The sequence below is a fragment of the Bos mutus genome, chromosome 21 (genome assembly GCF_027580195.1).
Source record: "Bos mutus isolate GX-2022 chromosome 21, NWIPB_WYAK_1.1, whole genome shotgun sequence".
Classification (NCBI taxonomy): Eukaryota; Metazoa; Chordata; class Mammalia; order Artiodactyla; family Bovidae; genus Bos; species Bos mutus.
This window is the reverse complement of record NC_091637.1, coordinates 66,592,780-66,619,578: the sequence shown is the minus strand read 5'-3', so window position 1 is coordinate 66,619,578 and position 26,799 is coordinate 66,592,780. Positions and strand designations below refer to the sequence as shown.

Below are 26,799 nucleotides of genomic sequence, written 5' to 3'. Positions count from 1 at the left end.
TGCTTATTTTCTTCACTTGGTTTATTATGAAATGGGGGTTTTCTGTCTTGAATTATATGTAAGAATAAGAAACTGGGAATTCAGAACATTGGCGCCTTGACCTGAGTGGCTTTTCCGTCGAGTTTCCCTGGCGGGCGCGTCGAACAACAAATGCTGGTTTGCAGCCCTGCCCACTGGGGCTGCTGACATAGGTTTGGGGGTGACTCTTGGTCCCCGTGTTCTTGTCAGCTGTTTGTTCCAACTGGAGCTGGGGCTTACTTGCAGTGTCAGCTCATCACTTTGTGACTCGTGCGTGTGGGTAGCATGAGCTTGGACGTGTAAGAGAACAGGTGCAGAAGACACACAGATAACTAACAGACACGTGAAAAGATGCTCAGCATCATTCGTTATCAGAGAAATGCAAATCAAAACCACAACGATGTACCGTCTCACACCGCTCACAACAGCTGCTATCAATAAGTCTACAAACAGTAAACGCTGGAGAGGGTGCAGAGAAAAGGGAACCTCTTACACTCTTGGTGGGAATGCAAACTAGTACAGCCACTATGGAGAACAGTGTGGAGATTCCTTAAAAAACTGGAAAGAGAACTGCCGTATGATCCAGCAATCCCACTGCTGGGCATACACACTGAGGAAACCAGAATTGAAAGAGGCACGTGTACCCCAGTGTTCATCGCAGCACTGTTTATAATAGCCAGGACGTGGAAGCAACCTAGATGCCCATCGGCAGACGAATGGATAAGAAAGCTGTGGTACATATACACAAGGGAGTATACTCAGCCATTAAAAAGAACACATTTGAATCAGTACTAACGAGATGAATGAAACTGGAGCCTATTATATAGAGTGAAGTAAGTCAGAAAGAAAAACACCAATACAGTATATTAACGTGTATGTGGAATTTAGAAAGATGATAACGACAATCCTATATGTGAGATACCAAGAGAGACATAGATATAAAGAACAGACTTTTGGACTCTGTGGGAGAAGGCAAGGGTGGGATGATTTGAGAGAATGGCACTGAAACATGCATATTACCATATGTGAAATAGATGACCAGTTCAGGTTTGATGGAAACACGGCACTCACAGCCGGTGCACTGGAACCACCCAGAGGGAGGGGATGGGGAGGGAGGTGGGGAGGGGGTTTGAGATAGGGGGCACACGTACGCCTGTGGCTGATTCATGTCGATATATGGGAAAAACCACCACAACATTGTAAAGTAATTAGCCTCCAATTATAATAAATTAATTAAAAAAGCGAACAGGTGCAGGACAACCAGTTTGGAGTGAAAGGTAAATCAGACCTTTGGCTTGGGCCCCGAATGACTCATGATGGCTTTGTTAGGACTTTTAACTCTGAGAAGGACTTGCCAGGTTTGCCTGAACCTGGAAATGTCCACGCCACGGAGCTCTGAGTGGACGGAGTCTGCACGGACCTCGGGGAAACTGGTCTTAGCCCAGCTCCTCCGCCCGGGGAGCGGCCGGCACGTTTCCCCAGCCGTGGCCGCACGGGACTTGCAGGGCAGGGCCTCAGGTGACATGTGAATTCACTCTGAGTGGTGGACTCCATGTGCTTCCAGGAAGTGGAGTCATGTAGAATTTCTTTCATTTATCTTAAAATAATCTCTTTCAGACCTCAGAGAAATCCATTAGATTCAGTAGGCCAGGACTAGGTAACATGGTGTGTTAGACTGTTTAGATTCGAAAAAATACATGTTTGTTTTGAGGGGGACAGCTGGGGTTTATTGGGCACAGCCTGTTGGTTATCAGTCAGTCTTCCCAGTGGCTGGGCGAGTTAGGCATCCATGGTTTTTCACCATTGTATGAACAGTTTCTGGGTCCAGGGTTAGGGTTAAATCAACAGTCCTCTGATCAATTTGTAAATTGAGTGTGGTTTCTGTATTGATACCATCTGGTTATGTTGTGCAGGCAGAAATTTTATTGACAAGAATAGATATTTACTGAGCTCTGTTCCCTGGTGGATGTGTCACTTCACACCCAGAGTGCCTCAAGGTCCACATTCCGGGGGCGCGTCCTGGGCAACAGGAGCCACTTGGGTGCCGTCCCTCCAGACTCCGCGGGTCCAGAAGCTCTGCGGCAGGAGCGTGGCCTCTGATCATGAGGTCTGGTGGTGATGGATGCTGTCTTCCCTGCCTATTTGCAGTACTTGGTCATGGATTACTACGTGGGTGGCGATTTACTGACCCTGCTCAGTAAATTTGAGGACAAGCTTCCAGAAGATATGGCAAGATTCTACATCGGTGAAATGGTGTTGGCGATCGATTCCATCCATCAGCTTCATTACGTACACAGGTAATCACCTTGTTAGGTGTTTTATGGAAACCACCATTAACGTGTTGAAGCATTCCTTTTAGAGCCCCATCGCCAGGCTCTGCGGAGAATTTGGGAGGTTGGGGTCCTCCCTTTGGCTGCCACAATGTGGGGTGCCTTCCCGGGTCACTGCTCTGTGGCAGCTGCTGTCAGCTAAGGTCACCTTGTCCTTTGGTGTCTGCCTGCCATTGGCTCCTGCTCTGCCCTGCCCGCCCCCCCAGAGCTCGTTCCCGGTCACCCACAGAACATTAGGGGGGTTGAGTTGAGGGGGCTCCCATCACAGCAGTATAAAGGACTCGAACGAGTGTAACTGCTCCTGCGTGGCAGACGGGGGTGGCAGCGTGGGACAGGCCCCCTGCTGCTCGCCGCACGGCCCCCGCCGCCAGGACCGCGGCCTTAGTCGTTGCCCAGCCTGCACCTCTGTGTCCGTCTCACTCTGCTGTTTAAGACAGGGATTCAGTCCTGCGGGGTTGGGTGGTGGTAGGGGCAGGGGTTGTTGGTTCTGTTTTACTTCTTTTCATCAAAATGTTTCATGGCGGTAGTTTTAGAAATTCAAATAGTTGTACAGGGCTTATAACAAAACATGAGTGTTCAGTCCTGCTCCACACTGACGCCCCTGCCATAGGTAACTATCGTCAATTTATAGTTGTTTCTTCTGGTATTTGCCTGCATATTTCCAACTAACAGAAATGTGTTTCTATTGCTGCTGCATTTTGTGGGGTGAGGGCGGGGGTCTCAGAGCACGTCTGTTTAAGTGGAGGTTTGACTGTTTTACATAAGTAGGTACATCTCTCTCATCCCTCCTTCCCGCCTGGGCCCAGTTAGTGTCACGCGGTTCCCCCTCGAACACCGTGAGTGTGAACTGAGTGTGAACTGCACGGGTCGCAGATTCTACACCGGCTTCTTTCACTAAGCACTTTCCACGCCTCTGAGCCTCTCAGGGATTTTCCTAACCAGATGCAGCTCGTGCTTCTAGGGTGGCGATGGTGCCCAGTGTCAAAGGAACAGCCCTTCAAGCCCTGCCATGAGTGGGACCGTGTTGCCCTGGGAGGGGGCAGCTTTCCAGGGGCCACGCGGTCCTGCCCGGGCACTGGTCTCTGTGCCACGGGGAGCCCGGGGTACTGCCCCCTAGCGGGTGGTGCTTTCAGGGCACCGAGGTCTGGGCCAGAGGTGCTCTTCCCTCTCCTGTGTCCTGTAATGTCACTATGCCTGCTTTTATAACAGTCACTGTTTCTGTTTTCAACATCAGATTTTATACTCTTCTTGATGGAATTTTGCTTAATTCACTACGGAGAGATGAATGTCTTTGTAGTTGTCACAGATCTCCAGGGAAATTAATTTGACTGCCTTTTGAACAGTTTATTCTTTCCTGTTTTTCCCTAAGTAGAAGGCTTTCTGTTGATTTTCTTAATTGGTTGTGTAGAAACTTTGCTCTATCTTTTAACTTCAGGGCATAGTAGGAAACATTAAAATGCATAATTTGACATTCTTAAAGTCAACGCAGTATTCAGACCAAGTGCTTGAATGACCTAGTCTAACAACACAGTTCGCAGAGTTAGATAGAACAGGAAGTCAGTCCTACCCCTGTCTCAGGGGTGTGCCTGAGTAAGTTAAGGCTGCCTGTGGTGGGGCCGGAGGTGAGTGACTCCCATCAGAATGACGGGAGGTTCATAACGGCGGGTTCAGACCATAGCTTTGGGCCCCTTTCTCATGGGAGGATGTGGGCCATGGCGACTTCTTAGGGCAGTGCCCACTGCCCCCGAGCCGGGCTCCTGCAGACAGAGCGGCTGCGCCCCGCCTTTGGCAGCTGGACCCCTTCGAGGCTCACTGCAGGAAGCAGCGGTGACCTCCGACCTGGCCGAGCACGCCAGTGGGCACCACCGTTCCTAGGAGGTCAGCCTCAGAAACCAGCAGAGCAGAGACCCAAGAGGCACAGGCTCCCAGGGATTGTAGCCTGGCAGGGTTTTGTTTTTAATTTTAACATTTCTATTCAACTCTTTGTTTTAAAAAAAAAATTGTTTATTTGGCTGTGCTGGGTCTTACTTGTGACACGAGGGATCTAGTTCCCTGATCAGGGATTGACCTCAGGCCCCCTGCACTGGGGGCCCAGAGTCTCAGCCACTCCAGGGAGGTCCCACAGGCAGGTTTTGTAATGTATTAAATTTATTGGTTGTTTTCTTCTAATGGTTTTATTTTTTACATAAACTCCATTTGGAGTTTATTCTTATATAAAGAATGGATCTGATTTTATCTAATTAAAAGGCTCTTCGGTTGTCCCAGCACGAACTTAGATGTCTTTGCCCACTGATCTGAAGCAGCATCTCCATGATACGCTCAGTTTCTCTGAGTTTGGTCTCTTCTGGATATGTTATTCTGTTCCATTGTCTTTCTGTCTCTGCTCTGGGACCACATCATGGAGGCTTGAAATTCCATGGGGCCAAGTCTCCCATCACACCTCTTTCTTTTCAGTGTTTTCCTAGCTGTTCTTACATGTTGGTTGTTCCATATCAGCTTTCAATATCAACTGGTCTGGCTCCAAAAAAAGCAGGACACTTACTTATTTTTAAATTTGATGAGCCTTTCAGTCTGTAGATTCAGGTCTTTTTTTTTTTTTTTTTAATGTCTGGAAAGTTGTCTTGGGTTTCAGGTTCAGATATGATGTTTTATTGTTTTGATTCTTCAGGGACTCTTGTTATGTATATGTTGTGCCTTCTTTACCTGTCTTCCATTTCAGTCTCCAGCTGCTTTGTCCCTGACCCTTTTTAATTATTTGTCCCATTTTTACTTTTTCAGATCCTTTCCTCCGTTTCTTCACTGCCTTTCATTTGATTTTTTTTTTAATTTTTTGTTTATTTTTGGCTATGCTGGGTTTTGGTTGCTGCACAGGCTTTTCTCTGGTTGCAGAGCGCGCGGGTGGACCTCATCAGGCTATCTTCTCTCGCCACGGAGCGCGGGCTCTAGGGCACGGGGCTTCAGGAGCTGTGGCGTGCACACGGGCTGCGTTGCTCTGAGGCACATGGGCTCTTCCCACATCAGGGATTGAACCTGTGTCTTCTGCATTGGTGGGAGGATTCTTTACCACTGAGCCGCCAGAGCAGCCCTAGATTTTTATTTACATTGATTCTTCTGTGGCATCTTACACTTTAGTTTTCATTTCTGTTAAGATCGTCTTTTTCTTCTATTTCTCCCCTGGGTTAAATCAAATCTCTTTTCTCTTCTCCTTATTTTTGTCTAGTTCTGTTCTTTGGTTTTGCCATGACTTGTCACAGGTGGGATCTTAGTTCCCTGACTGGGCATCAAACCTTTGCCCCCTGCAGTGGAAGCTCAGTTTTAACCACTAGAACAGGAAAGTAGTTTTTATTTTTCTGAGTCATCAAGGGATTCTTTTTTTTTTGGAGGAACTGGTTCTTTATTTCAAAAAGACATTTATCAATTTTCAGTATCAAAACGGTTACACTATTGGTTTTTTTTTTCTCCCAGTTGGTCCCCAAAGAGACACCAAAGGAGAGAACATTTTAAGCCAATTAAGCTGCAGGATGCACACCTAACAGACCTCACTGAAACCTCATCAAAAAAGGGGGATTGGGTAGGGAAAGAAACTTTAAAAGATCAGCACACTGCTAGCCCACAGACTGTAGAGAGCTCTTACAGGCAGAGGGGTGACCAGTGTGCCTCAACCCCAAAGAAGCAAAGTTCCAAAATAATATAAAATTTAAAAGTTTTGTACATATGCTTTTCAAGATTTCTCCAGCACTAACCGATGCAAAGCACAATGAGATGGCACTTTTAGAGACAGCAGCTTCAGACCCAGAAAAGGGTGATGAGATGAGTTTCATATGGCTAAATCAGTGGCAAAACATAATTTTCTTTCCTTTCTTTCAAGGAGGCAGGAGAGCAAATAAGTGGCCACTTCAACATAAGGGGCACATGATCCATTCTGTGAGCAGTTGGGAACAGGGTAGAGCTGGGACAAGGATTTGGTCTCAGAGGTTTCACCATCTTAATTGTTTGGTCGCTTCTGATGAAAAAAGAAAGAAAAGGTTGTCCAGAGATACTGTAAAGCTGAAAACCTGAACAGCACTTTTTTTTTTTGGCTAACTCCTCCTGTAATCATCTTTCTGGTTTGGCAGGTACTTTTTACAGGGCACTGAGGTTTCCCCAAATGGAGCCTTTCTCTGGACTGCTAGGCTCTCAGTAAGGCAGGCCCAAGCCTTTTCTCTTTCTCTCTGGAGAAGGCAATATGCATTAAGCTGAAATGTACCTTCCAAAAGTGAGAAAGGGATTAGACTGCTGCTTCAGAACTACGGAATTATCTGGAATGTTTTTTTACAAATGGTTGTTTTCTCTTTCGTACTCCTGAGTATTTATTTAAGATTTATTTCAGTCTGGAGTGCTTGGCTAGAGGGATTTTGGGTTTGTTTTTTTTTGCTTTACTTTTTTTGGATTAATCATCTTTTGCTCACATGTGTTTGTGAGACTTTCTGTGTTGTGGGAGTAGCAGGGGCTTTTGTGTGTTTGCATCAGGGTGTAGCATTGTGTCAGGCCAGAGTGGCCCGGCTTCTGTGTCCCTTCTGCAGGGGGACTTGAGGTGGTCCATGCTCAAGCCCCCTTGCAGAAGGTGGGCCTTGTCACAGCCCCTCTTGGCGGCTGTTACCAGCTGTGCTGCTGGGAGCATCCTTGCGGTCTTCTTGGTGAACACCTTCCTTGTAAAGTTTGTGTTCCTTGTCATGCTGTCTGGTCACACAGACTTATTCTGCCAGGAAGGAGGACTAGTCCCTTGAAGTCCACCGCACCGCCCCCCACTCCCCGCCCGGTGTTGGCCAGTACACAGGACGGTCGGTAGGATGACGGCTTGAGTGAGAGACTTCCCTTTCCTGTGCGGGGTGACTGGCAGACTGCTGCGCTCTGAGCTTCCCTGTCATCGTCTATAACATACACTTGGGGAGGGGCCCGTGGTGCTCCGGGATACACGTGCGACACCGTCCTGCCCCGGCTCCTCATGCGACCCGATATGCATCAGGTCCCGCCCAGGCGTCTCCTCGGTGGCCTCGGCCACCTGGCCCCCTTTGCACGCTGTCCCTCTGCCTCCTCTGTTCGCTTGTGTCTCTTTGTAGCAGTTGCCACACGGCTTGTGCCTTGTGATGCCGAGGCCCTGTGCAGCTGTGCCTGGCGTGTTCATGTCTTGACATCCTGGCCGGAGGGAGGCTTCCTGAAGGCAGGAAGTGCTGTCCAGCCCCTGCTGTGGGCCCGGTCGAGAGCAGCGCCCAGCATGCGGGAGGCCTGGGCTGGCGGGGGCGGGGGCGGTCCGTGACCAGTCCCAGCGGTTAATGGGGGTTCACCATTAACTGCTGCACGCCAACCACACCGCCCCAGGGGTGCTCTCCTAGGTCCTGTCGTGACGAACTAGCGCTTCCTGTGGTGATTCTCTACTAGTGAAGGGCTGTGACCTACCTGAGTGTTGCATGGAAACGGTTCACCTGTGTATTTATTTTACTAACAGAGACATTAAACCTGACAATGTCCTTCTGGATGTAAATGGTCATATCCGCCTGGCCGACTTTGGATCCTGTTTGAAGATGAATGACGATGGAACTGTAGGTATTTTTGTTGAAACTTTTCCATTTGGTTTTGTGTTTTGCTTGCAGTTAGAAGGGGCTTGTTTGCATTTTCAATTTGAGATACAATTAAGAAACCAAGTTTATTAACGTAAATTAAGAAGACAAGTCCATTTAGAAAACAGTTGAAATTTTCTATTTACGGTTAAAACATCTTGATTGCTTCCTGTGTTCGAGAAAGTGATCTGTGTGCCTTCTGCAGAGAGGAGTTCAGGTGTCCTCAGATCCCCGGGGCCACTCCCGGGCGCCGACCCCACGGTGAGAGAGGGGCAGCCGGCCAGTGGGCAGACCTGAGCTGGGTGTTGGTGCCTTCTCGTTTCTGTCTGGGGCAGGACTTCCTGAATGGGGGTACCCCCCTCCCAAGGGCCAGCGGACGCTCCCTCTGCAGAGCGGGAGGACACCCCCAGAGTGGCCATCCCGAGCCCGATGGCCAGGTGGCCTCGGTGGGCCCCCCGCCTCCCTCGGCTGGCTCCAGCACGCAGCTCCACTGCGTCAGGGACTCGTCTGCATCCTTCCCGGTGGCCCCTGTCGCAGTTTGGGTTTTAGGTGTTTTGGGAGTCTTTTAAAAACCTACACGAGTCATAAAGTCTACTGTAACTGCTTCTCCAGAGAGAGCAGCCCCTGCCCCACCCCTTGCTGTAGGTTTTCAAGCAGCAGTAAAAGAACATAAAGCTGGCAGCACGTGACAGTGTTTTAAAAAGAGCGAGTCGGTTAACTCTCTCCACAAAGCCAGTCTCTTATTTCTAATGTGATGGGTCTATTGGTGCTGTCCCCAAAGCCAGTCTTCTAACGAGGGAGCTCTGGCCTTGGTCTGAGCCCGCGCGCTGGGCACCTTTCCCCGGGGGCTCACCCACCTCACCTCCCGGTAGCTGTCCCCTGCTGCCCTGTCCGACTCCTGAGGACTCCCCACTGAGTCCTGCCACCGGGCCCTGGGCTGTGACCAGGGAGAGGCTGGTCTTTTCGAGGACAGGCCTTCTTGGCTGTTGTCGTCGCGTCTTGCTGACCCCAGTCCTTTGGACTCCACATGCTCTGAGGCCGGTCTGTGGCCTCTCAGCACACCCAGCCCCCACGTTGTCTCCGTGATGGTTGCAGCTCCCCACGGAGGGCGTGTCCAGCACCCAGCGGGTCCCTGGACCTACTTCCAGATGTTCCAGTTTGGAGCTCGAGGGTAGGGTGTGGGTGATCAGCCCGAGCTTCCCCTGGGAGCGTGTCAGAAAGGCAGGATCTTAGAATCTCTCTCGCAAGCGTGTGGTGTCCATGCACGTACAAGTCTGAGGCGGCCTGGCCTGGACGCACGGGGTGCCTGGACTGCACTTTGAGCCGCGATGGGGAATGTGGGGCTCCAGTGCTGTGTGGGGCTGGGTGGGCATCTAGGGATTGAAAAACCCGGCGGGCAGGAGAGTCTGGTGCATTCTGGAAACTGTCCGATGTTTAACGCTATAAAAATAGCTCTAAGTTGTCTCTGACTCTTGCGATCCCATGAACTGTAGCCCACCAGGCTCCTCTGTCCATGGAATTCTTCAGGCAAGAGTACTGGAGTGGGCTGCCATTTCCTTCTCCAGGGGAACTTCCCGATCCAGGAATTGAACTCAGGTCTCCCACATTGCAGGCAGATGCTTTACCGACAGAGCTACGCGGGAAGCCCCGGTTTAGTGCTATAGGAACATTTATTTGCATTGAATTTTTCATTATGAGGTTTTTAAATCATGACCATGTGCCAGGTTTATCCTGTGATTGTTTCTTCATCCACTGTCTCCTAGAGACGTCCTCGGGTTTCCCTTCACCTTGCCTGCCCTCTCCCCTAAGGTGCAGTCCTCCGTGGCCGTGGGCACCCCGGACTACATCTCCCCAGAGATCCTGCAGGCGATGGAGGACGGCATGGGCAAGTACGGCCCCGAGTGCGACTGGTGGTCTCTGGGCGTCTGCATGTACGAGATGCTGTATGGAGAGACCCCGTTCTACGCCGAGTCCCTTGTGGAGACCTACGGGAAGATCATGAACCATGAAGTAAGCCGTCGCACTTCCACCCCGTGTGTGTTCGAGTCCCTGGGGAAGAGGGATGGGTGGAGCAGGCTGGGCGGCCAGACGGGTGTCCAAGTGGGCTGCTGACCCGGGAGACGAGAGCGGAGGGGGACGCTCCCGTTCCCTGGTGGAGGGTGGTGGGTCCATTGGGCCAGAACCCCTGCAGGAGATGTGGGCTTCGGGAGCTAGACACAGGTCCGTGCGGGGCCAGGTGGGCGGGAACTGCCCAAAGGGGCTCTCGGGCCCCTGCCGCCTGTGTGCCCGCCCTTCCTTAGGCGTCAGCTCTGCCCCTCCAGCCTGTTTGCCCCGAAGTCGTCAGGAGTGGATCACACGTCTCAGCACAGTAGTGCTCTTAGTCCTTTCTTGAGCCTGTTTCTTTTCCTCCTGCTTTCCCCCCTTTTCCCAGGTACTCATTTTTCACTTCTATTTCCCTCATTTTCTGTTTATTATTTCTTCTTCCTTCTAAGATTTTTGTCATCTGTGTTTTTTCTTTTTACACCTTTCCCCATGTCCTTCTGACTCCAGGGTCAGCCTCTCTGCCGGTTGGCTCACAGCACCCTTCCCCACCTGCTCGGTCACTCACCCAGACAGGTGCTCACTTGTCTGCTCTCTCCTCCCAGCCTGGTCTCCCAGTATTTGCTCAGATAAGGAGCAGATTAACATTAAAGTCCTAAAGCATCTTTCTCTTAACTCAAGAAAAGTTATTCCTTAAAAAATTTGTTTTCAAAGTAGGAGTGTATTTTTATTTATAAATTAATATATACTATTAAAAACTTCAGACATGCCGAAGTGCATGCAGTAAGTTGATGAAAGGCACCCTGTGAACCTCTGGTGGTAAGCGTGGTGAAGGGAATAAGTGGGACTTGCTTGCATTCTAAGGCCCGCTGTCTCCCTGAGCGCCTGCCGCCTGTGGGCACCCCCACCCCCACCCCGGTGGTCTCTGATCATTTATTCCGTCTCCGCTGCAGCCCCGTGAGGCAGCGCTGCCGTCCCTTCTAGAGATTACAGGTGAGGCCTGAACCGCAGGGGTGGCTCAGCACACAGGCCCACGGTGCCCTGGTGCGTGTGTGGCCTTGTGAACCTCCTAGCATGTGGGAGGTGGGGACTGTTTAAATAAATGGGATCTCGGTCACATATGGCCAGGGTTCCGCTCGTCTTTCTCCTCAGTGCTCAGAGGCAGACCTTACTTACCGTGTGTATGTGTGCAGTGTATCTCGTTTTAGCAAGTCCCTCTGTGATGAGCTTTGAGGTACTTTTCAATTTCCTTGGTCAGAGCAGAATGGCGTCACGAGCATGTGTGTGTTCTCATTGATGCTGTGGGCAAAACGCGTACTGGAGGTGTGCCCGTTTTTCGCCCACCTGCAACCTGCTGTCGGTGTTCTTTGCCACCTTGATAGGTGGGCATTTATCACCGTTTTAGTTCATGTGCAGGGTGATGACAAGTCCACCGTGACTAACCAGCGAGACTGAGGGTTTTCTGGAATGAAGCTCCATCAGCTTCGGCTGCGCTTGGCCACCGGGATGCAGAAAGGGACTGTAGCGCTGCAGCTGCGCCTCTGCTCTGTTCCCCGTGATGCCTGCGTGCCGCGAGTCCCCTGACTGCCCCCCTGCCCCCCCAGGAGCGGTTTCAGTTCCCGTCCCACGTCACAGACGTGTCCGAGGAGGCCAGAGACCTCATCCAGAGGCTGATCTGCAGCCGGGAGCGCCGGCTGGGGCAGAACGGGGTGGAGGACTTCAAGAAGCACGCCTTCTTCCAAGGGCTGAACTGGGAGAACATCCGGAACCTGGAGGCGCCCTACATCCCGGATGTGAGCAGTCCTTCCGACACGTCCAACTTCGACGTGGACGACGACGTGCTGCGGAACATCGTAAGTGTGGCGGCACCCTGCCCTCCATGCCGTGTCTCAGGTCTGCGTGCACACGGCTTGCTCATCAAGGTGGCGAATCTGAGAACTGTGCCAACTTCCGAAACTGTGGCGGTTGTCTCAAGGAATGCACCTCTCATTCTAGCCTTCAGCTTGGTCCTTAAAGAGATGGCTTACTCAGTTTTAAATAGCTGTTCTGTTTTAGGATTCATCAGAATTATTTGATGCTTTTGTGCCTTTGTGAACAGTGTCACGTTCTCTGTTGCATCAGAGTGTCCCTTCTGCCTTGTCCCCCTGCCAGGGGCCTGCCCGTGGCCCCACGGTGGCATGGGTCTCTGGGTCTCCGCTCCTCCTCACTGTCCTTGTGCTCGAGGACATGTCCACTCTTCTGCCGACACGTGTGTTCAGCATGTGCGTGACCGTTTGCTTGCATGGCCGGAGGTCGGGAGCAACAGGGATGAGAGGCCGATTTTGAGGCGCTGATATCTCAGGTCCTGAGTTCTCCACATTGGGTGCTGGCCGTGGGGCCCACCTAGTGTATGTCTCAGATTGTGGTTCTCCACGTTGGGTGCTGGCCGTGGGGCCCACCTGGTATCTGACCTGGTCTCACAGGGCCGCTGAGGAGCTCTTCATTGTACTTTTTGGGCCCGGAGAGTTTTGCTCACGTGTTGTGAAATTATTTTGGTCTCATCAGACTCAACATTCAGTATGTGTTACTTTAAGCCCTTTAACATGAGTGTTGGGGATAGAGAAACTGAGGTTTAACCAGGGAAAAGAAAACTGTGTTTGATTTAGAGGCTTTAGAGGCTCTTTCTTAGTAAAATAAGAGTGGAACTTTAGATGATGTGAGAAAAGACCGAGGAAAGTATTAATATTATTTTTGAAAGGATTTTTCCTGAACTTCAGATAAACGTATTTCCACACTGAAATTTCCCAGGTAAATAACTTTGCTTTTATTTTTAATAGAGAAGGATCCTCAAACTGAAAAATAGCAGTAAACCCATGTAAAACAGTCTCCCCTTGGGTTCCAGACCCCGCTTCTGGCCTGTTTCAGGGCAGGAACCCAGCACCCCTGCCTCCGCCCCGTGTCCCCCCTGCTCAGGGTCACGGTGAGCAGCGGCTCCTGCCGCTTTAGAAGGTTTGCAGTTACCTGATCCCACTTCAGCCTGAGCATCGCTGTCTCAGAAGCAGTGTGTTTATCCCCTTCACAGCCTCGTGCTTTGGCTCAAGCTGGGAATGAAGCGGGAACCGGCCGGCACCCAGCCCCGCGTGGGCAGTGTTCTGAGAGGCCCTGTGGGGCTCCCCGCTGCACCGTGACTCCCCTGGAACGCTCTCCCCTCCTGTTCTCTGTTGGTTTGAACATGGTTTTGTTCACGTCGGCTGTGTTCTCCTGCAGGAAGTGTTACCTCCTGGTTCTCACACGGGCTTCTCTGGATTGCACTTGCCGTTCATCGGGTTCACGTTCACCACGGAAAGGTGCGTCTTCGTCTGCCTTCCCCGCAGGTGGGGGTCTTCCCGTGGGGTGGAGGAGCCTCCATGTGGGGCAGAGCCCCGTCAGAGCCAGGGACTTGGACGTGTTCTGTGCTTGAGGGAACTTCTCTTTTAACAACCCATTAAAAGTGGAAAAGCCGTTTTTACCTCAGACTTGAGGGGGTTCAGCCTGCAGGCCCTAGTTTGCTGGCCATGACCTCTGCTGGCCACTCAGCCAGACAGGGTTTGCGCGAGGTGGGACACCGGGGGCCCTGGCCGGCAGCAGGTTGTCTGGTCACCCCTGCTGAGCGTCCCCTTCATCTGGGCTCTGCTGGCTTTCGTGGGGGTTTTTGCTGCAGCCCTGGGGTTCCCGGGGGCACGGGGAGGGGCTGTAGATGAGAGCTGAACCCCGCCTGTGAGCACACCCGCGGGAGCCCTGGCTGGGGGTCGTGTGTGTGGCCTGTCTCCAGGGGCTTCTGCAGAGTTGTGGTGCCCATGGTGCTCTAACTCGATTTTAAAAGGACACTGGGCCAAGCAAAGGGGGCTGAGGGAGAAAGGCAGTAAAATAAGACAAATGGGGCTGCCTCGGCGCCTGGAGCGAGGTCACTGAGCTTGGTTCCTGGCTGCCTCCAGCCACGGGTGCCTAAATGGGTATAAATTTCTACGGAAGCGGCCTGCTGCTGCTGCTAAGTCGCTTCAGTTGTGACCGACTCTGTGCAACCCCATAGACGGCAGCTCACCAGGCCCCGCTGTCCCTGGGATTCTCCAGGCAAGAACACTGGAGTGGGTTGCCATTTCCTTCTCCAATGCATGAAAGTGAAAAGTGAAAGTGAAGTCGCTCAGTCGTGTCCGACTCTTAGCGACCCCATGGACTGCAGCCTACCAGGCTCCTCCATCCATGGGATTTTCCAGGCAAGAGTACTGGAGTGGGTTGCCATTGCCTTCTCCGCGGAAGCGGCCTACTTCTGCCCTAGCTTGTGAAAGCTCTCTTCAGGTGTGATGCTGGAGTTAGTAGTGCTTAGACCAGAGTGACGGCAGATGCCTTCCAGCCCAGTGGCGGCATTCTGGGTGTGCTGGACGTGTTGACTTGTTAGCCCCTCTGCAGAGGCTCTAGGCCCTTCCACCTCGTTCAGCTCACTGGGTGCCTGTCACACCTGCGGACCTTTGGCCCCCAGGGAGGCTCCAGGTTTGGCAGGTTAACCCAGGGACCTCTTCCTGAAACAGACCCCAGCAGTGCTGGCCGGCCCAGCACCCTTGGGCCGCCTTTGAGAAACACCAACCAGGCCCTTCTGTGAGGGAGAGTGTGTGTGTGTGTGTGTGTGTGTGTGTGTGTGTGTGTGTGCGTGCACGCACAGTCACTGTAGAACTCAGAAAAACGTCCCTGACTGTCCTTCTGTGTATGTGTGTGTGCACACTCACTGTGTAGAACTCAGAAACGCCCCTGACATTGTCATCACGTTAAAAGCAAGAGGAGCTAAGTGGCTTGTCCCCAAGTTCAGCTCTGACGGAGAGAACCTTCCTCAGCCCGAATCTGTGTATCAGAGTGCGCTCGTGCAGAGGCGCGTCGTGAGTGGCTGCTGGTTGGTGAGGACCTGGGCTGTGCTGGTCCAGGGGCTGGACTGGAAGGAGCCATGCAGGGTGCTGACAGTATTCGGGGGACGACAAGCCCCAGAGGCTGAGGGGACGGTCCCGGTGAGGGCAGAGCCAGCGTGCCCTCGCCCCTCATCATGCTGCAGCCGCCACTGAGCATCAGGGCACCTCTGCCCACAGCCCCCCAGGCCCTGCCAGCCCAAGCCCTCGTGCAGGAGGCCTTCTCCCTCAGTTCATGGTTAGGTGTGCATGGTGACTTAGAGATTACACTCGGCGCCATCACAGTGAAGTGAATCCACATCGTCTGTTCAGTGACTAAGTCACGCCCAACTCCTGCAACCCCACGGACTATAGCTCACCAGGCTCCTCTCTCCGTGGGATTTCCCAGGCAAGAATACTGGAGTGGGTTGCTATTGCTTTCTCCAGAATCAACTGTACTTCAATAAAAGAAAGAAAGAGAATTATACTTCCCAGCCCTGCAGAGGTGCTCTGTCTAACCAGCCCTCTCACTACCCATTGCCACCCAGTGGTTTGGGGCAAGGAAGACTCTTGTCTGGTTTTGGCTCCATAAACAATAGTTTTTTCACAGGTGATTTTGTTTGCCAGTTTGAAAAGGCTTATCTTTTACCCCAGAAAGTTTCTAAACATTAATGAAGTCCCCGTAAAGTCTCCGTGGGTGAGAACATGCTGTTGCTTTATCTGCAGCTGCTTCTCTGACCGGGGCTCTCTGAAGAGCATCCTGCAGTCCAGCACACTGACCAGAGATGAGGGCGTGCAGCGCGATCTGGAGGCCAGCCTGCAGGTGGAGGCCTACGAGAGACGCATCCGGAGGCTGGAGCAGGAGAGGCTGGAGCTGAGCCGGAAGCTGCAGGGTGAGGGGTGGGGCCTCTGCTCGGGGACCGCCCTCTGCCCCCCACGGCCCGTGCTCACACGTGTCTCCTCCCCAGAGTCCACACAGACCGTCCAGTCCCTCCATGGCTCAGCCCGGACCCTGGGCGGTGCAGCCCGGGACAAAGAGATCAAACGGCTGAACGAAGAGATCGAACGTTTGAAGAATAAGATAGCAGGTGAGTGTTCTAAGGTCACCCTGCTTAGACTCTCTGTTCTCAGATCTTCCTTTCTGCAAAGAACATTCTCGGAGTCCTTTCCATTGGATGGAAAAGCAGGAAAAATTAAACTTTAGCAAAGTTTTGCCAGTTTATTTTAAATGATTTCTCTAACGTGCCTAACTTTAACACTATAGGAACTGATTTGAGCTGTTAGAATTAATGCTTTATATATATGAGACAGAACAGCCATAACTCTCTCTTTCTGGAGCTCTCTCCCACAGCTGGGCTTCCTCTTCAATGTTAAAGTGCTAGATCTGGTGTCACCAGAGTCATGTTTTGTGGCTCCCAGTTATCAGAGCTTCCTGAAGACTCAAGGCACCGTTAAGTCCCAGCCCTTAGCCTGACATGTGGGTCGGTGCTACACCTGACTCATCTCAAATCAACCCTGAGTCAGTGGCCGTCTCTCTGCTTCCTTCTGGGACCCACCTTCCTGATCCGAGAAGAGGCTGCCATTGAGTGCCTTACTCACCGAGACCCTCCCACACTGCCCAGCTGTGCTCGTCTGTTACACGGGAGCGAGGGCCAGACGGGCCGCAGGTGCCCCGGGGCTCATGTCCCCGGGGAGAGGGTGTGGACACACGTCAGAGCCAAGTCTGGGGGGTCTGTCAGATGTGCTGGCGGCCACGCGCGTGTAAGGGATCCCGGCTTGTTTCCTGTTTCGCTCAGATTCCAGTCGGCTGGAACGGCAGCTCGAGGACACGGTGACTCTCCGCCAGGAGCACGAGGATTCCGCGCAGCGGCTGAAGGGCCTGGAGAAGCAGTACCGCGTGGTGCGGCAGGAGAAGGAGGACCTCCACAAGGTAGGCGGGCCCGTCTGTGGGAAAGTGCATGGCTTCGCGGAGTGTGCAGTTGCGTTCGTGGGAACGTCGGAGACTTGCAGGCCTTCATCCACCTCTGTGATGGTGTGATGACATGGGAGAGGTCGGGATTCCTGAGCCAGGCAAGCTTGGGCACCTCGTGGGCTCCCTGGGCCCTGGTGGCCTTCAGGCTGTGCTGGGGCCGACAGAGGGCCTTCCCGGGGAGCTCAGTTTTCGAGGCTGAGGCTGCAGCTTTTCACCAGCATTTGCTGTCACTTCAAACCCTTGACACAGCAGCAGGTGATGCTTCTCACCTTCCGGTCCTTGTTAGGCAAATGTAAACAGCCTGTAACTCCTTGTGTTCAGCAATTGATCGAGGCTTCCGAGCGGTTAAAGTCCCAGGCCCGAGAGCTGAAAGACGCCCACCAGCAGCGGAAGCTGGCCCTGCAGGAGTTCTCGGAGCTCAACGAACGCATGGCCGAGCTGCGCTCCCAGAAGCAGAAGGTGTCACGGCAGCTGCGGGACCGAGAGGAGGAGGTGGAGGCGGCCATGCAGAAGATCGACGCGCTGCGGCAGGAGGTCCGCAGGGCCGACAAGGGCCGGAAGGAGGTAGCGTCTCGCGGCATCGGGCTGTGTTGATGGGGTGTCTGGAGGGTCCCGGTAAGGTGGCTTTGAGAGCTCGGGCTGCATCCCGTAAATCACTGGGAAGTAAAATGGATCTTAAATTTCATGTGAAGCCAAGTAAGTTTCTCTGCCAAGTGTTTATCTTGTAGTAGTACAAGATACATACATACATTTGTGAAATTATTAAAACTGGTCTCTGTAGTACAAGATACATACATACATTTGTGAAATTATTAAAACAGGTCTCTATAGTAGTAAAGTTTTAAAGTAAAGTAGAGGGCTTTGTGCCCCAGAAGTACCATAGAAACATGCCGTGACATGATGTGGCATGGCTTCCAAGAACTGAAGGCTAGAAGCGGGTGGAGGGCCCATCTCAGCCCAGGGACCGAGACTGACTCTGGGACCCTCGACACTCAGAAGGTCACCAAGGCCCCAGGGAGCTTATGTGTATTTGGTTACAGGCCTTAATGTTTAACAACTTAGAAGTTAAAACTGAAAAATGTTCACATAACCACAGACTGATTCAGTTCAGTTCATTTCAGTCGCTCAGTCGTATCTGACTCTTTGCGACCCCATGGACTGCAGCACACCAGGCTTCCCTGTCCATCACTAACTCCAGGAACTTGCTTAAACTCATGTCCATCGGTGATACCATTCAACCATCTCATCCTCTGTTATCTCCTTCTCCTCCTGCCTTTAATCTTTCCCAGCATCAGGGTCTTTTCCAAGAAGTCAGTACTTCGCATCAGGTGGCCAAAGTATTGGAGTTTCAGCTTCAGCATCAGTCTTTGCAGTGAATGTTCAGGACTGATCTTTAGGACTGACTGGTTGGATCTCCTTGCAGTCCATGGGACTCTCGATAGTCTCCAACACCACAAAAGCATCAATTCTTCAGTGCTCAGCTTTGTTTATGGTCCAGCTCACATCCATACACGACCACTGGAAAAACCACAGCTTTGACTAGACAGACCTTTGTCGACAAAAGAATGTCTCTGCTTTTTAATATGCTGTCTAGGTTCTTAATAGCTTTTTTTCCAAGGAGCAAGCATCTTTTAACTTCATGGCTGCAGTCACCATCTGCAGTGATGTTTGGAGCCCAAGAAAATAAAAGTCTCTCACTGTTTCCATTGTTTCCCCATCTATTTGCCATGAAGTGATGGGACTGGATGCCATGATTATTTTTGTGCATTTCTTTAATGTCTGATTTAGTAGAAAGCACCCAGATTCTCATATGTGTTTCTGTGTTGTCTGTAGTGATAACCTTTGCTGTATAATTTACATGAAGAAAACCTAGCTCCTAAGATAGGGAATTAGAGGAGGAAGGCCTTGCAGATCCTCAAGGGCCTCAGGACCCCACTTTGAGAACTGCTATCCTAGAAGGTTCGATATGTTCTGCTCTTAACAGGCAGCATATTTCCTGCAGCCCTACCTATAAATTTGTTGGGGTTCCCTCAGTACACTGCCAGGAGGGCCTGAAAATACCTGTTCTGTTCATTCATGTTCAGGGCTCTTTGTCCTTTGGCCTCAAGATGGCTGTGCTTTCTTCTTAGACAGTTGGTTGTGGAACCCCAGGACACTTGTGTTAATAATTACAGCCAACCACAGCTCTCTTCAGTGAACCCCTGGTTGGGCACAGCCCTTCTGGTTCTGGGGATAGCCCTGCAGCCAAAGCAGCTGGGCCCGGGGTGCTCAGCTTGAGGCAGGGTCATGGTACACAGACCTCCTTACTCTCTCCATGCTGGTGTGTGTTTGGAATCTCCCCTTTGGACAATGAATCTGTGTTCTGCAGGCATCAGAAATCCTTGTTTTCACAAACTTGTATCTTTTCTTGAAATTCAGTTTCAGTGTATCCGTTTAAATTAGAATTTAAGCTAACCAGCCATTCTAGTTAAGTCCCAATGTGTATTTCTCAACCATTAACTTGTGATGGAATCTGAGGGAGCGTGAAGAATCAGGAAGCTTTCTGGAGACTCGGTTCCCTGGGACTGCCTCCCCAGGAGGGCTCCAGCCACGGTGGGCCTGGCGGGTTGCGGTAAGCAGCGCTCTCTCCCTCCTCAGCTGGAGGTGCAGCTCGAGGACGCGGTGGCCGAGGCCTCCAAGGAGCGCAAGCTGCGGGAGCACAGTGAGAACTTTTCCAAGCAAGTGGAGAGCGAGCTCGAGGCCCTCAAGGTAGCGCTGCGAGTCTCTCCTCACCGAGGGAGCGGGGCAGGCCGTGGTCCTTGGCAGCCGGTGGGTGGGAGTCCCGGGATCCCGACGTGGAAGCTCGTGGGAGCTTTTCGCTTTTCAGAACCAGATCCTTCACTTGACCTCCTAGAACCAGCCCTCGTACACTGACACCTCTTGCTTTCTCTGTGTCTTGGTCTGTGAATTCAGTGCAGGTCATTCTGGAAGGGCTCCTCACAGCCCATGTCCTGCTGGTTGTCCGCAGGGGGCTGAGGTGGGGTGGGGCTGTAGGAGCTCCCTGTTAGCTGAGAGACCTCAGATATGGGCCTCCACTTTCTGAGCCTTTCTCCTCATCTGTGCGATGGAGACAGCAGTCTCCTCCCTCTCATAGCTGGCCCTTCGCCTAGACTTGGTGCCGTGACTGCGTCTCCCGGTCCCTCTCTTCACCTCTGTAGTCTGTCCTCTCCAGGCAGCGTGTCACTCCAGAGTCAGAGCCCGTCACGCCTCTACTGGCCGCTGATGGCTTCCTGCGCTCTCCAATAACCCCGACCCCACCTTCCAGCCTCCCGACGCCCTCCTGTTGTCCAGCCTCGTGCAGCTCGCCCCCCACCCCGCTCTCCTCACCCCCTCACCCCTATGACCCTCCTAGCCTGACAGCTCAGTGCCCACGTCACCACCCATGACAGCAGAAACCCTGTGTGACCCTGTCAGCAGGAGGTGCCTGACTCAGGGCCCTCCAGAGAATCCTCTGGTGTGAATGAACAGACCACATGAGGAGACCTTGAGGGCCACTCACGTCAGAGTGTGAGCAGGGCCTTGGGGTCCAGGCAAATCTGGACTCAGCCTTTCCAGGGCAGAACCCCCCACCCCCGCAAAGCCTGCCCTGCAGCCGTGGGAAGGATCAGTGTGTGCCGTCGGGAGCCTTACTGTGTCTGCTGTGGGCGGGGTGAGGCGGGGCCCTCGAGGAGGATGCAGAGATTTCTGATCTGTCCCAACCTTTGTCCTCAGATGAAGCAGGGGGGCCGTGGGCCAGGTGCCGCCCTAGAACATCAGCAGGAGATTTCCAAGATAAAATCTGAGCTCGAGAAGAAAGTCCTGTTTTATGAAGAGGAGCTGGTGAGACGCGAGGCCTCCCACGTGCTGGAGGTGAAGAACGTGAAGAAGGAGGTGCACGACTCCGAAAGCCAGCAGCTGGCCCTGCAGAAAGAGGTGATGGTGCTGAAGGACAAGCTGGAGAAGTCCCGGCGAGAGCGGTGAGTGCGTGCGTGGGGGCAGGGCCGGGGGCGCGCCGCGGCCGGGGGCCCTGACGCCTGTCCTGCGTCCTCAGGCACAGCGAGATGGAGGAGGCCGTGGGCACCATCAGGGATAAGTACGAGCGGGAGAGGGCGATGCTGTTCGAGGAGAACAAGAAGCTGACTGCCGAGAACGAGAAGGTGATCGAAGGGCTGAGTGTCGCTCTGTGGAAGCTGCCATTCTTTTCACTCTTGAGTCTTAGAAGTTGGGGTTTTAAGTAACTTAATTTCTAAATGATGGAATACGTTTAGTCTTCAAAGTGGAATGTCTTCATTTAGTTACAAGCTGCTGATTATCTGTAACCACTAGCTCTGATCACTTTGGCACTCACATTTCTGTTGAAGCAGGGCTTAAGTTACATATGGCCAGGAACCCCACATTGGAAGTTAGGTTGGCAAACCCTCATAATGGTGAATGAAAATGTGAAGACCTTTCAAAAGAGCCTGCAGTTTTGCGGTGCTGACGTCATGTGTAAACGAGTAATGAATCGTGTGTCCCGACCGTTTCCCGCCAGCTCTGCTCCTTTGTGGACAAGCTCACGGCTCAGAATAGGCAGCTGGAGGATGAGCTGCAGGATCTGGCAGCCAAGAAGGAGTCGGTCGCCCACTGGGAGGCCCAGATTGCGGAAATCATCCAGTGGTACGTGCCCGAGGGCCTGGTCACGGTTCCCCAGCCACCTCCCCCGCCTCCACACCTCACGCTGCTCCTCTGCGGGCTCGGTACCCAGTTCACCTCGTCTCCCCCAAATCGGTAACATCCGGGGGCAGGAGTTCAGTCCTGTGACCGTGACGTGGGACTGCAAGTGGGAGGCAGCACCCCACCTGGCCCACGGTGTGGGTCGAGCTGGCCCCGCATGTGGCGATGGAGCAGAGCTTCCAGGAGCCCAGAGAGTGAGCTGGGACTGTCCTGACCAGGGGTCAGCAGTCACGGTGCCTGGGTGGTGAGGTGCGGAGCCTCCATGTCTTGAGGAGGGACAGCAGGCAGTGCTCGCTCACAGGACGGCCCTTTCCCCTCTAGGGTCAGCGACGAGAAGGATGCCCGGGGTTACCTCCAGGCCCTGGCCTCTAAGATGACCGAAGAGCTCGAGACGCTGCGGAGCTCCAGTCTGGGGTCGAGGACGCTGGTAGGTCTGGGTCTGGAAGCCTCGTCTGTGTTGCTTTGTGACTGTCAGTGGCTCCACCTTAGTGTGAGTTCAGTGACATCAGAGGCTCCTGTGAGGCCTGCGTCTTTTCTAATTTAGGAATCGATGGCTGTGTGGGGTCTTAGTGGCGGCACGGGCTGCTCTCTGGTTGCGGTGCGTGGCCTCTCGCGGGGCGGGCCTCCTGTGGAGCACAGGCTGCGATGGTTGCGGTGCGTGGCCTCTCGCGGGGCGGGCCTCCTGTGGAGCACGGGCTGCGATGGTTGCGGTGCGTGGCCTCTCGCGGGGCGGGCCTCCTGTGGAGCACGGGCCGCTCTCTGGTTGCGGTGCGTGGCCTCTCGCGGGGCGGGCCTCCTGGCCTCGGGCGCGCTCTCTGGGCGGGCCTCTCCTCCTGTGGAGCACGGGCGCTCTCTGGTGCGGTGCGTGGCCTCTCGCGGGCGGGCCTCCTGTGGAGCACGGGCTGGGCCTGGCCTCTCGTGGGGCACGGGCACGGGCTCTCTGGTTGCGGGCGTGGCCTCTCGCGGGGCGGGCCTCCTGTGGAGCACGGGCCGCTCTCTGGTTGCGGTGCGTGGCCTCTCGCGGGGCGGGCCTCCTGTGGAGCACGGGCTGCGAGCACACAGGCGTCAGTAGTGGTGGTGCACAGGCGTAGCTGCTCTGCGGCAGGTGGGGTCTTCCCAGACCGGGGGTCAAAGCCACGTCCCCTGCGTTGGCAGGCGGATTCGTTACTGCCTGCAGCCAGCACCTTGTCAGTTGTCAGGGGATCACAGATTGCTTCCCCACCATTCATTTGTCTAGCAAATCCCTGTTGAGTTAGCAGGCTTAAGTTAGCATGGGACTCTGCCCTTGTATGGAGAAGGCAATGGCACCCCACTCCAGTACTTTGCCTGGCAAATCACACGGACAGAGCCTGGTGGGCTGCAGTCCATGGGGTCGCTAAGAGTCGGACCAGGGACTTCACTACTTCACTGCATTGGAGAAGGAAATGGCAAATCAGTGTTCTTGCCTGGACCCAGGACAGAGCCTGGTGGGCTGCAGTCCATGGGGTCACAGAGTCGGACACGACTGAAGCGACTCAGCAGCAGCAGCGCCCTTGTAGCGGGTGCTTCGTCAGTGTGATGATCCGGTGTCCGGTGGCCCGTGTGACTCTGTGAGCCCAGAGTGTGGCCAGCGCCAGGCTGCTGGTGCTGGTCCCTCTCCTCTGTCCCCCTTGTTAAACATGCGAGTGTGAGAATCGCAGAGTAAGAGTGCAGGGAAAGAGGAACAACCTCATTAGAATTCCAGCTAGAATTAAACTTCGTGGACCCACAGTTTTATTCTATGTTCTGGTTTGAGGCGGGGGCCAGGGAGACCGAGCTGCCTGTCCCAGCACACAGAACCCGCAGCACACCCGGCCTGTAGACCCAGAACCTTGGGAGCCCCTCCCAGACGGGTTCCAGCGCATCCTCACCTCTCACTCTTCTCACGCTTCCATCATCAAAACACAATACTTTGGAAAACATTGACGGTTCATGATCTTATTGAAGGAAAAAAACAGCTGTGTTCTTTGTGATTGGAAGCATTTTCGTATTTACATTTATAAACACCGATTAGAATAAGCAGTTTATGTTCCTCATTTCTACTTTTTTCTTGCCATCATGTTTACAAATTCAGTTCAGTTCAATCGCTCAGTCATGTCCAACTCTTTGCGACCCCATGAATCGAAGCACACCAGGCCTCCCTGTCCATCACCAACTCCCAGAGTTCACCCAAACTCATGTCCATCGAGTCGGTGATGCCATCCAGCCATCTCATCCACTCGTCCCCTTCTCCTCCTGCCCCCAATCCCTCCCAGCATCAGGGTCTTTTCCAATGAGTCAACTCTTTGCATGAGGTGGCCAAAGTACTGGAGTTTCAGCTTTAGCATCATTCCTTCCCATGAACACTCAGGACTGATCTCCTTTAGGATGGACTGGTTGGATCTCCTTGCAGTCCAAGAGACTCTCAAGAGTCGTCTCCAACACCACAGTTCAAAAGCATCAATTCTTCGACACTCAGCTTTCTTTATAGTCCAACTCTCACATCCATACATGACTATTGGAAAAACCATAGCCTTGACTAGACGGACCTTTGTTGGCAAAGTAATGTTTCTGCTTTTTAATATGCTGTCTAGGTTGGTCATAACTCTCCTTCAGAGGAGTAAGCATCTTTTAATTTCATGGCTGCAGTCACCATCTGCAGTGATTTTGGAGCCCAAAAAAATAAAGTCTGACACTGTTATCACTGTTTCCCCATCTATTTCCCATGAAGTGATGGGACCAGATGCCATGATCTTAGTTTTCTGACTGTTGAGCTTTAAGTCAACTTTTTCACTCTCCTCTTTCACTTTCATCAAGAGGCTCTTTAGTTCTTTGCTTTCTGCCATAAGGGTGGTGTTGTTTTTGAGATTACATCCAAGTACTGCATTTCAGACTCTCTTGTTGACTATGATGCCTACTCCATTTCTTCTGAGGGATTCCTGCCCGCAGTAGTAGATATGATGGTCTTCTGAGTTAAAGTCACCCATTCCAGTCCATTTTATTTCGCTGCTTCCTAAAATGTCGACATTCACTCTTGTTGTCTCCTGTTTGACCACTTCCAATTTACCTGGATTCATGGACCCGACATTCCAGGTTCCTATGCAATATTGCTCTTTACAGCATCAGACCTTGCTTCCGTCACCAGTCACATCCACAACTGGGTGTTGTTTTTGCTTTGGCTCCGTCTTTTCATTCTTACTGGAGTTATTTCTCCATTGATCTCCAGTAGCATTTGGGCACCTGCTGACCTGGGGAGTTCATCTTTCAGTGTCCTATCTTTTTGCCTTTTCATACTGTTCATGGGGTTCTCAAGGCAAGAATACTGAAGTGGTTTGCCATTCCCTTCTCTGGTGGACCACATTTTGTCAGAACTCTCCACCGTGACCCATCCTTCTTGGGTGGCCCTACATGGCATGGCTCATAGTTTCATTGAGTTAGACAAGGCTGTGGTCCATGTGATCAGATTGGTTAGTTCTCTGTGATTGTGGTTTCTGTCTGCCCTCTGATGCCCTCTCAGCGCCCTACCATATTACTGGGGTTTCTGCGACCTTGGACGTGGGGTATCTCCTCTCGGCCGCTCGCCGCTCCAGCGCCGCGCAGCTCGATGCTCCATCCTTGGAAGTGTTACCTGCTTCCTCCTGGGTCTGCTCACCTGAGCCTCCCTGTGGCTGGTCCCTTCGTTGCCAGTAGGTGGCGCCCCACGTGCTCCCCACACCCCCGTCTCCTCTTTACTCCTACGGAGGAAAAATGAAAAATTCTTAACTGTTTTCAGTGAAAACGTAAATAAAAGCCTACCAAGACAGTCTCTCCAGATTTCTCTTATACTCTTGAAAGTCAGTGAAATACATCTGGAGTCTCAATAAGAAAGAAGCTGTCCTCAACTGGTTTATTTCCCTGTAGCTTCATCCTTCAGTTCATCCCATCGCGCTTCCTTTCTCTTATTATTTTAGTCTTTTAATGATGTAATTACTAAGATGATAACAGGGCATGATGTTTCAAGAAGTAGAAAAATAAGAATAACTCTGATCCTAGAATATAGCTTAAATTGGTAAAAGAGTGTACTGGGACCATGTAGAGAAATTACCCTATCAGCTCAGTTTTATTTTTAAGAAAGTAAATTTTATTCTTTAGAAGATCTCTAAGAAAGAACTTACAAAATACCAAAACTAAAATTGGGTCCCATGGAATTTAATAACATCCGAGAGTTAATATTTAAATATAATAAAGTCTTAAGATTCAAAGAAGATAAATTGCCTGTTAGCGTTAATGTTGTTAAAGGAGTGAGTTGGTTCAGAATGTGTTTTAACATCTGAAACCACCTCTGCAGGACCCGCTCTGGAAAGTTCGCCGCAGTCAGAAGCTGGACATGTCTGCACGGCTGGAACTGCAGTCGGCCCTGGAAGCGGAGATCCGGGCCAAGCAGCTTGTGCAGGAGGAGCTGAGGAAGGTCAAGGACGTGAACCTCTCCTTTGAAAGGTGCCTGCCAACCCGGGGCTGTTGGGACGAGCAGAGTGCTGTTCCTGGCGCTCGGTGCTCAGGCCTGGGGCACGGATGAGCATGTGCAGGGTTTTCAGGACAGAATGAGCGTGTGTGAGTCTGCAGTTTTGAAGCGTCTGTGTCTCTTTCTGAGTGTGAACAGGGTGCTTGCCGCCCTGAGCTGGGTGACAGGACCCACATATCCATGGACACCTCTCTGGCCTTCCTGTCCACCTCTTCAGCTTAGCGTTTTTTCCTTTAAAAGCTAAAATCAACACACTAAAATATTCAGAATTTTTCCCCACCTTCAAGCAGTCATAGAAAACACTGTTTGACAAGGCAGTGAGTTCAGCAGACGTTTGATGAGAGCCTGCCGTCTGTGGGTTCTGTTCTGTTCCCTCAGGATCTGTAATGAGCTGCAGCCTTAAGAAAGCTGGGCCGACCTGCCTGCGGTGGACCTGTCCACGTGGTTGGCCAAGCCCTGACACGTCTTCATGGGGGGGACCTGGAAGTGATGGTGTTACTGACAGGAAATCGTGTCAGTTTGGGGCTGAAAAACTGATGGTGGTAACAGCTGCTGTTTAAATATACTGCCTCTGCTTGGAGCTGCTGTGAGACCGTTACTGTGAAAACACATGACCCTTCCAGCATCCCTGTGAGGCGAGCGCGTGTACACCCCCCGCCTCAGGGTGAGGGGCGGGCGGTGACCGGTTCCCCTGGCGTCACCGTGATCACCACAGGGCTCTGAG

At 52.4% G+C, this 26,799-nt stretch overlaps 1 protein-coding gene across 2 annotated transcripts in view; it reads left to right on the top strand.

The window, feature by feature from the left end:
- Window positions 1-26,799, top strand: part of CDC42BPB (CDC42 binding protein kinase beta) — a 99,202-nt gene that overhangs the window by 52,424 nt on the left and 19,979 nt on the right. For both annotated transcript variants that reach the window (XR_011461580.1, XM_070358024.1), the window contains exons 5-19: window positions 2,167-2,315; window positions 7,834-7,927; window positions 9,755-9,955; window positions 11,590-11,838; window positions 13,232-13,311; window positions 15,601-15,767; window positions 15,843-15,962; window positions 16,671-16,804; window positions 17,168-17,410; window positions 19,484-19,594; window positions 20,597-20,841; window positions 20,916-21,021; window positions 21,396-21,520; window positions 21,899-22,004; window positions 25,902-26,050. Coding sequence is in view for 1 of the 2 variants with exons in the window: in XM_070358024.1 (XP_070214125.1) it covers window positions 2,167-2,315; window positions 7,834-7,927; window positions 9,755-9,955; window positions 11,590-11,838; window positions 13,232-13,311; window positions 15,601-15,767; window positions 15,843-15,962; window positions 16,671-16,804; window positions 17,168-17,410; window positions 19,484-19,594; window positions 20,597-20,841; window positions 20,916-21,021; window positions 21,396-21,520; window positions 21,899-22,004; window positions 25,902-26,050 (2,279 nt within the window). In the remaining variant the exon portion in view is untranslated. The remainder of the gene's footprint in view (window positions 1-2,166; window positions 2,316-7,833; window positions 7,928-9,754; window positions 9,956-11,589; window positions 11,839-13,231; window positions 13,312-15,600; window positions 15,768-15,842; window positions 15,963-16,670; window positions 16,805-17,167; window positions 17,411-19,483; window positions 19,595-20,596; window positions 20,842-20,915; window positions 21,022-21,395; window positions 21,521-21,898; window positions 22,005-25,901; window positions 26,051-26,799) is intronic.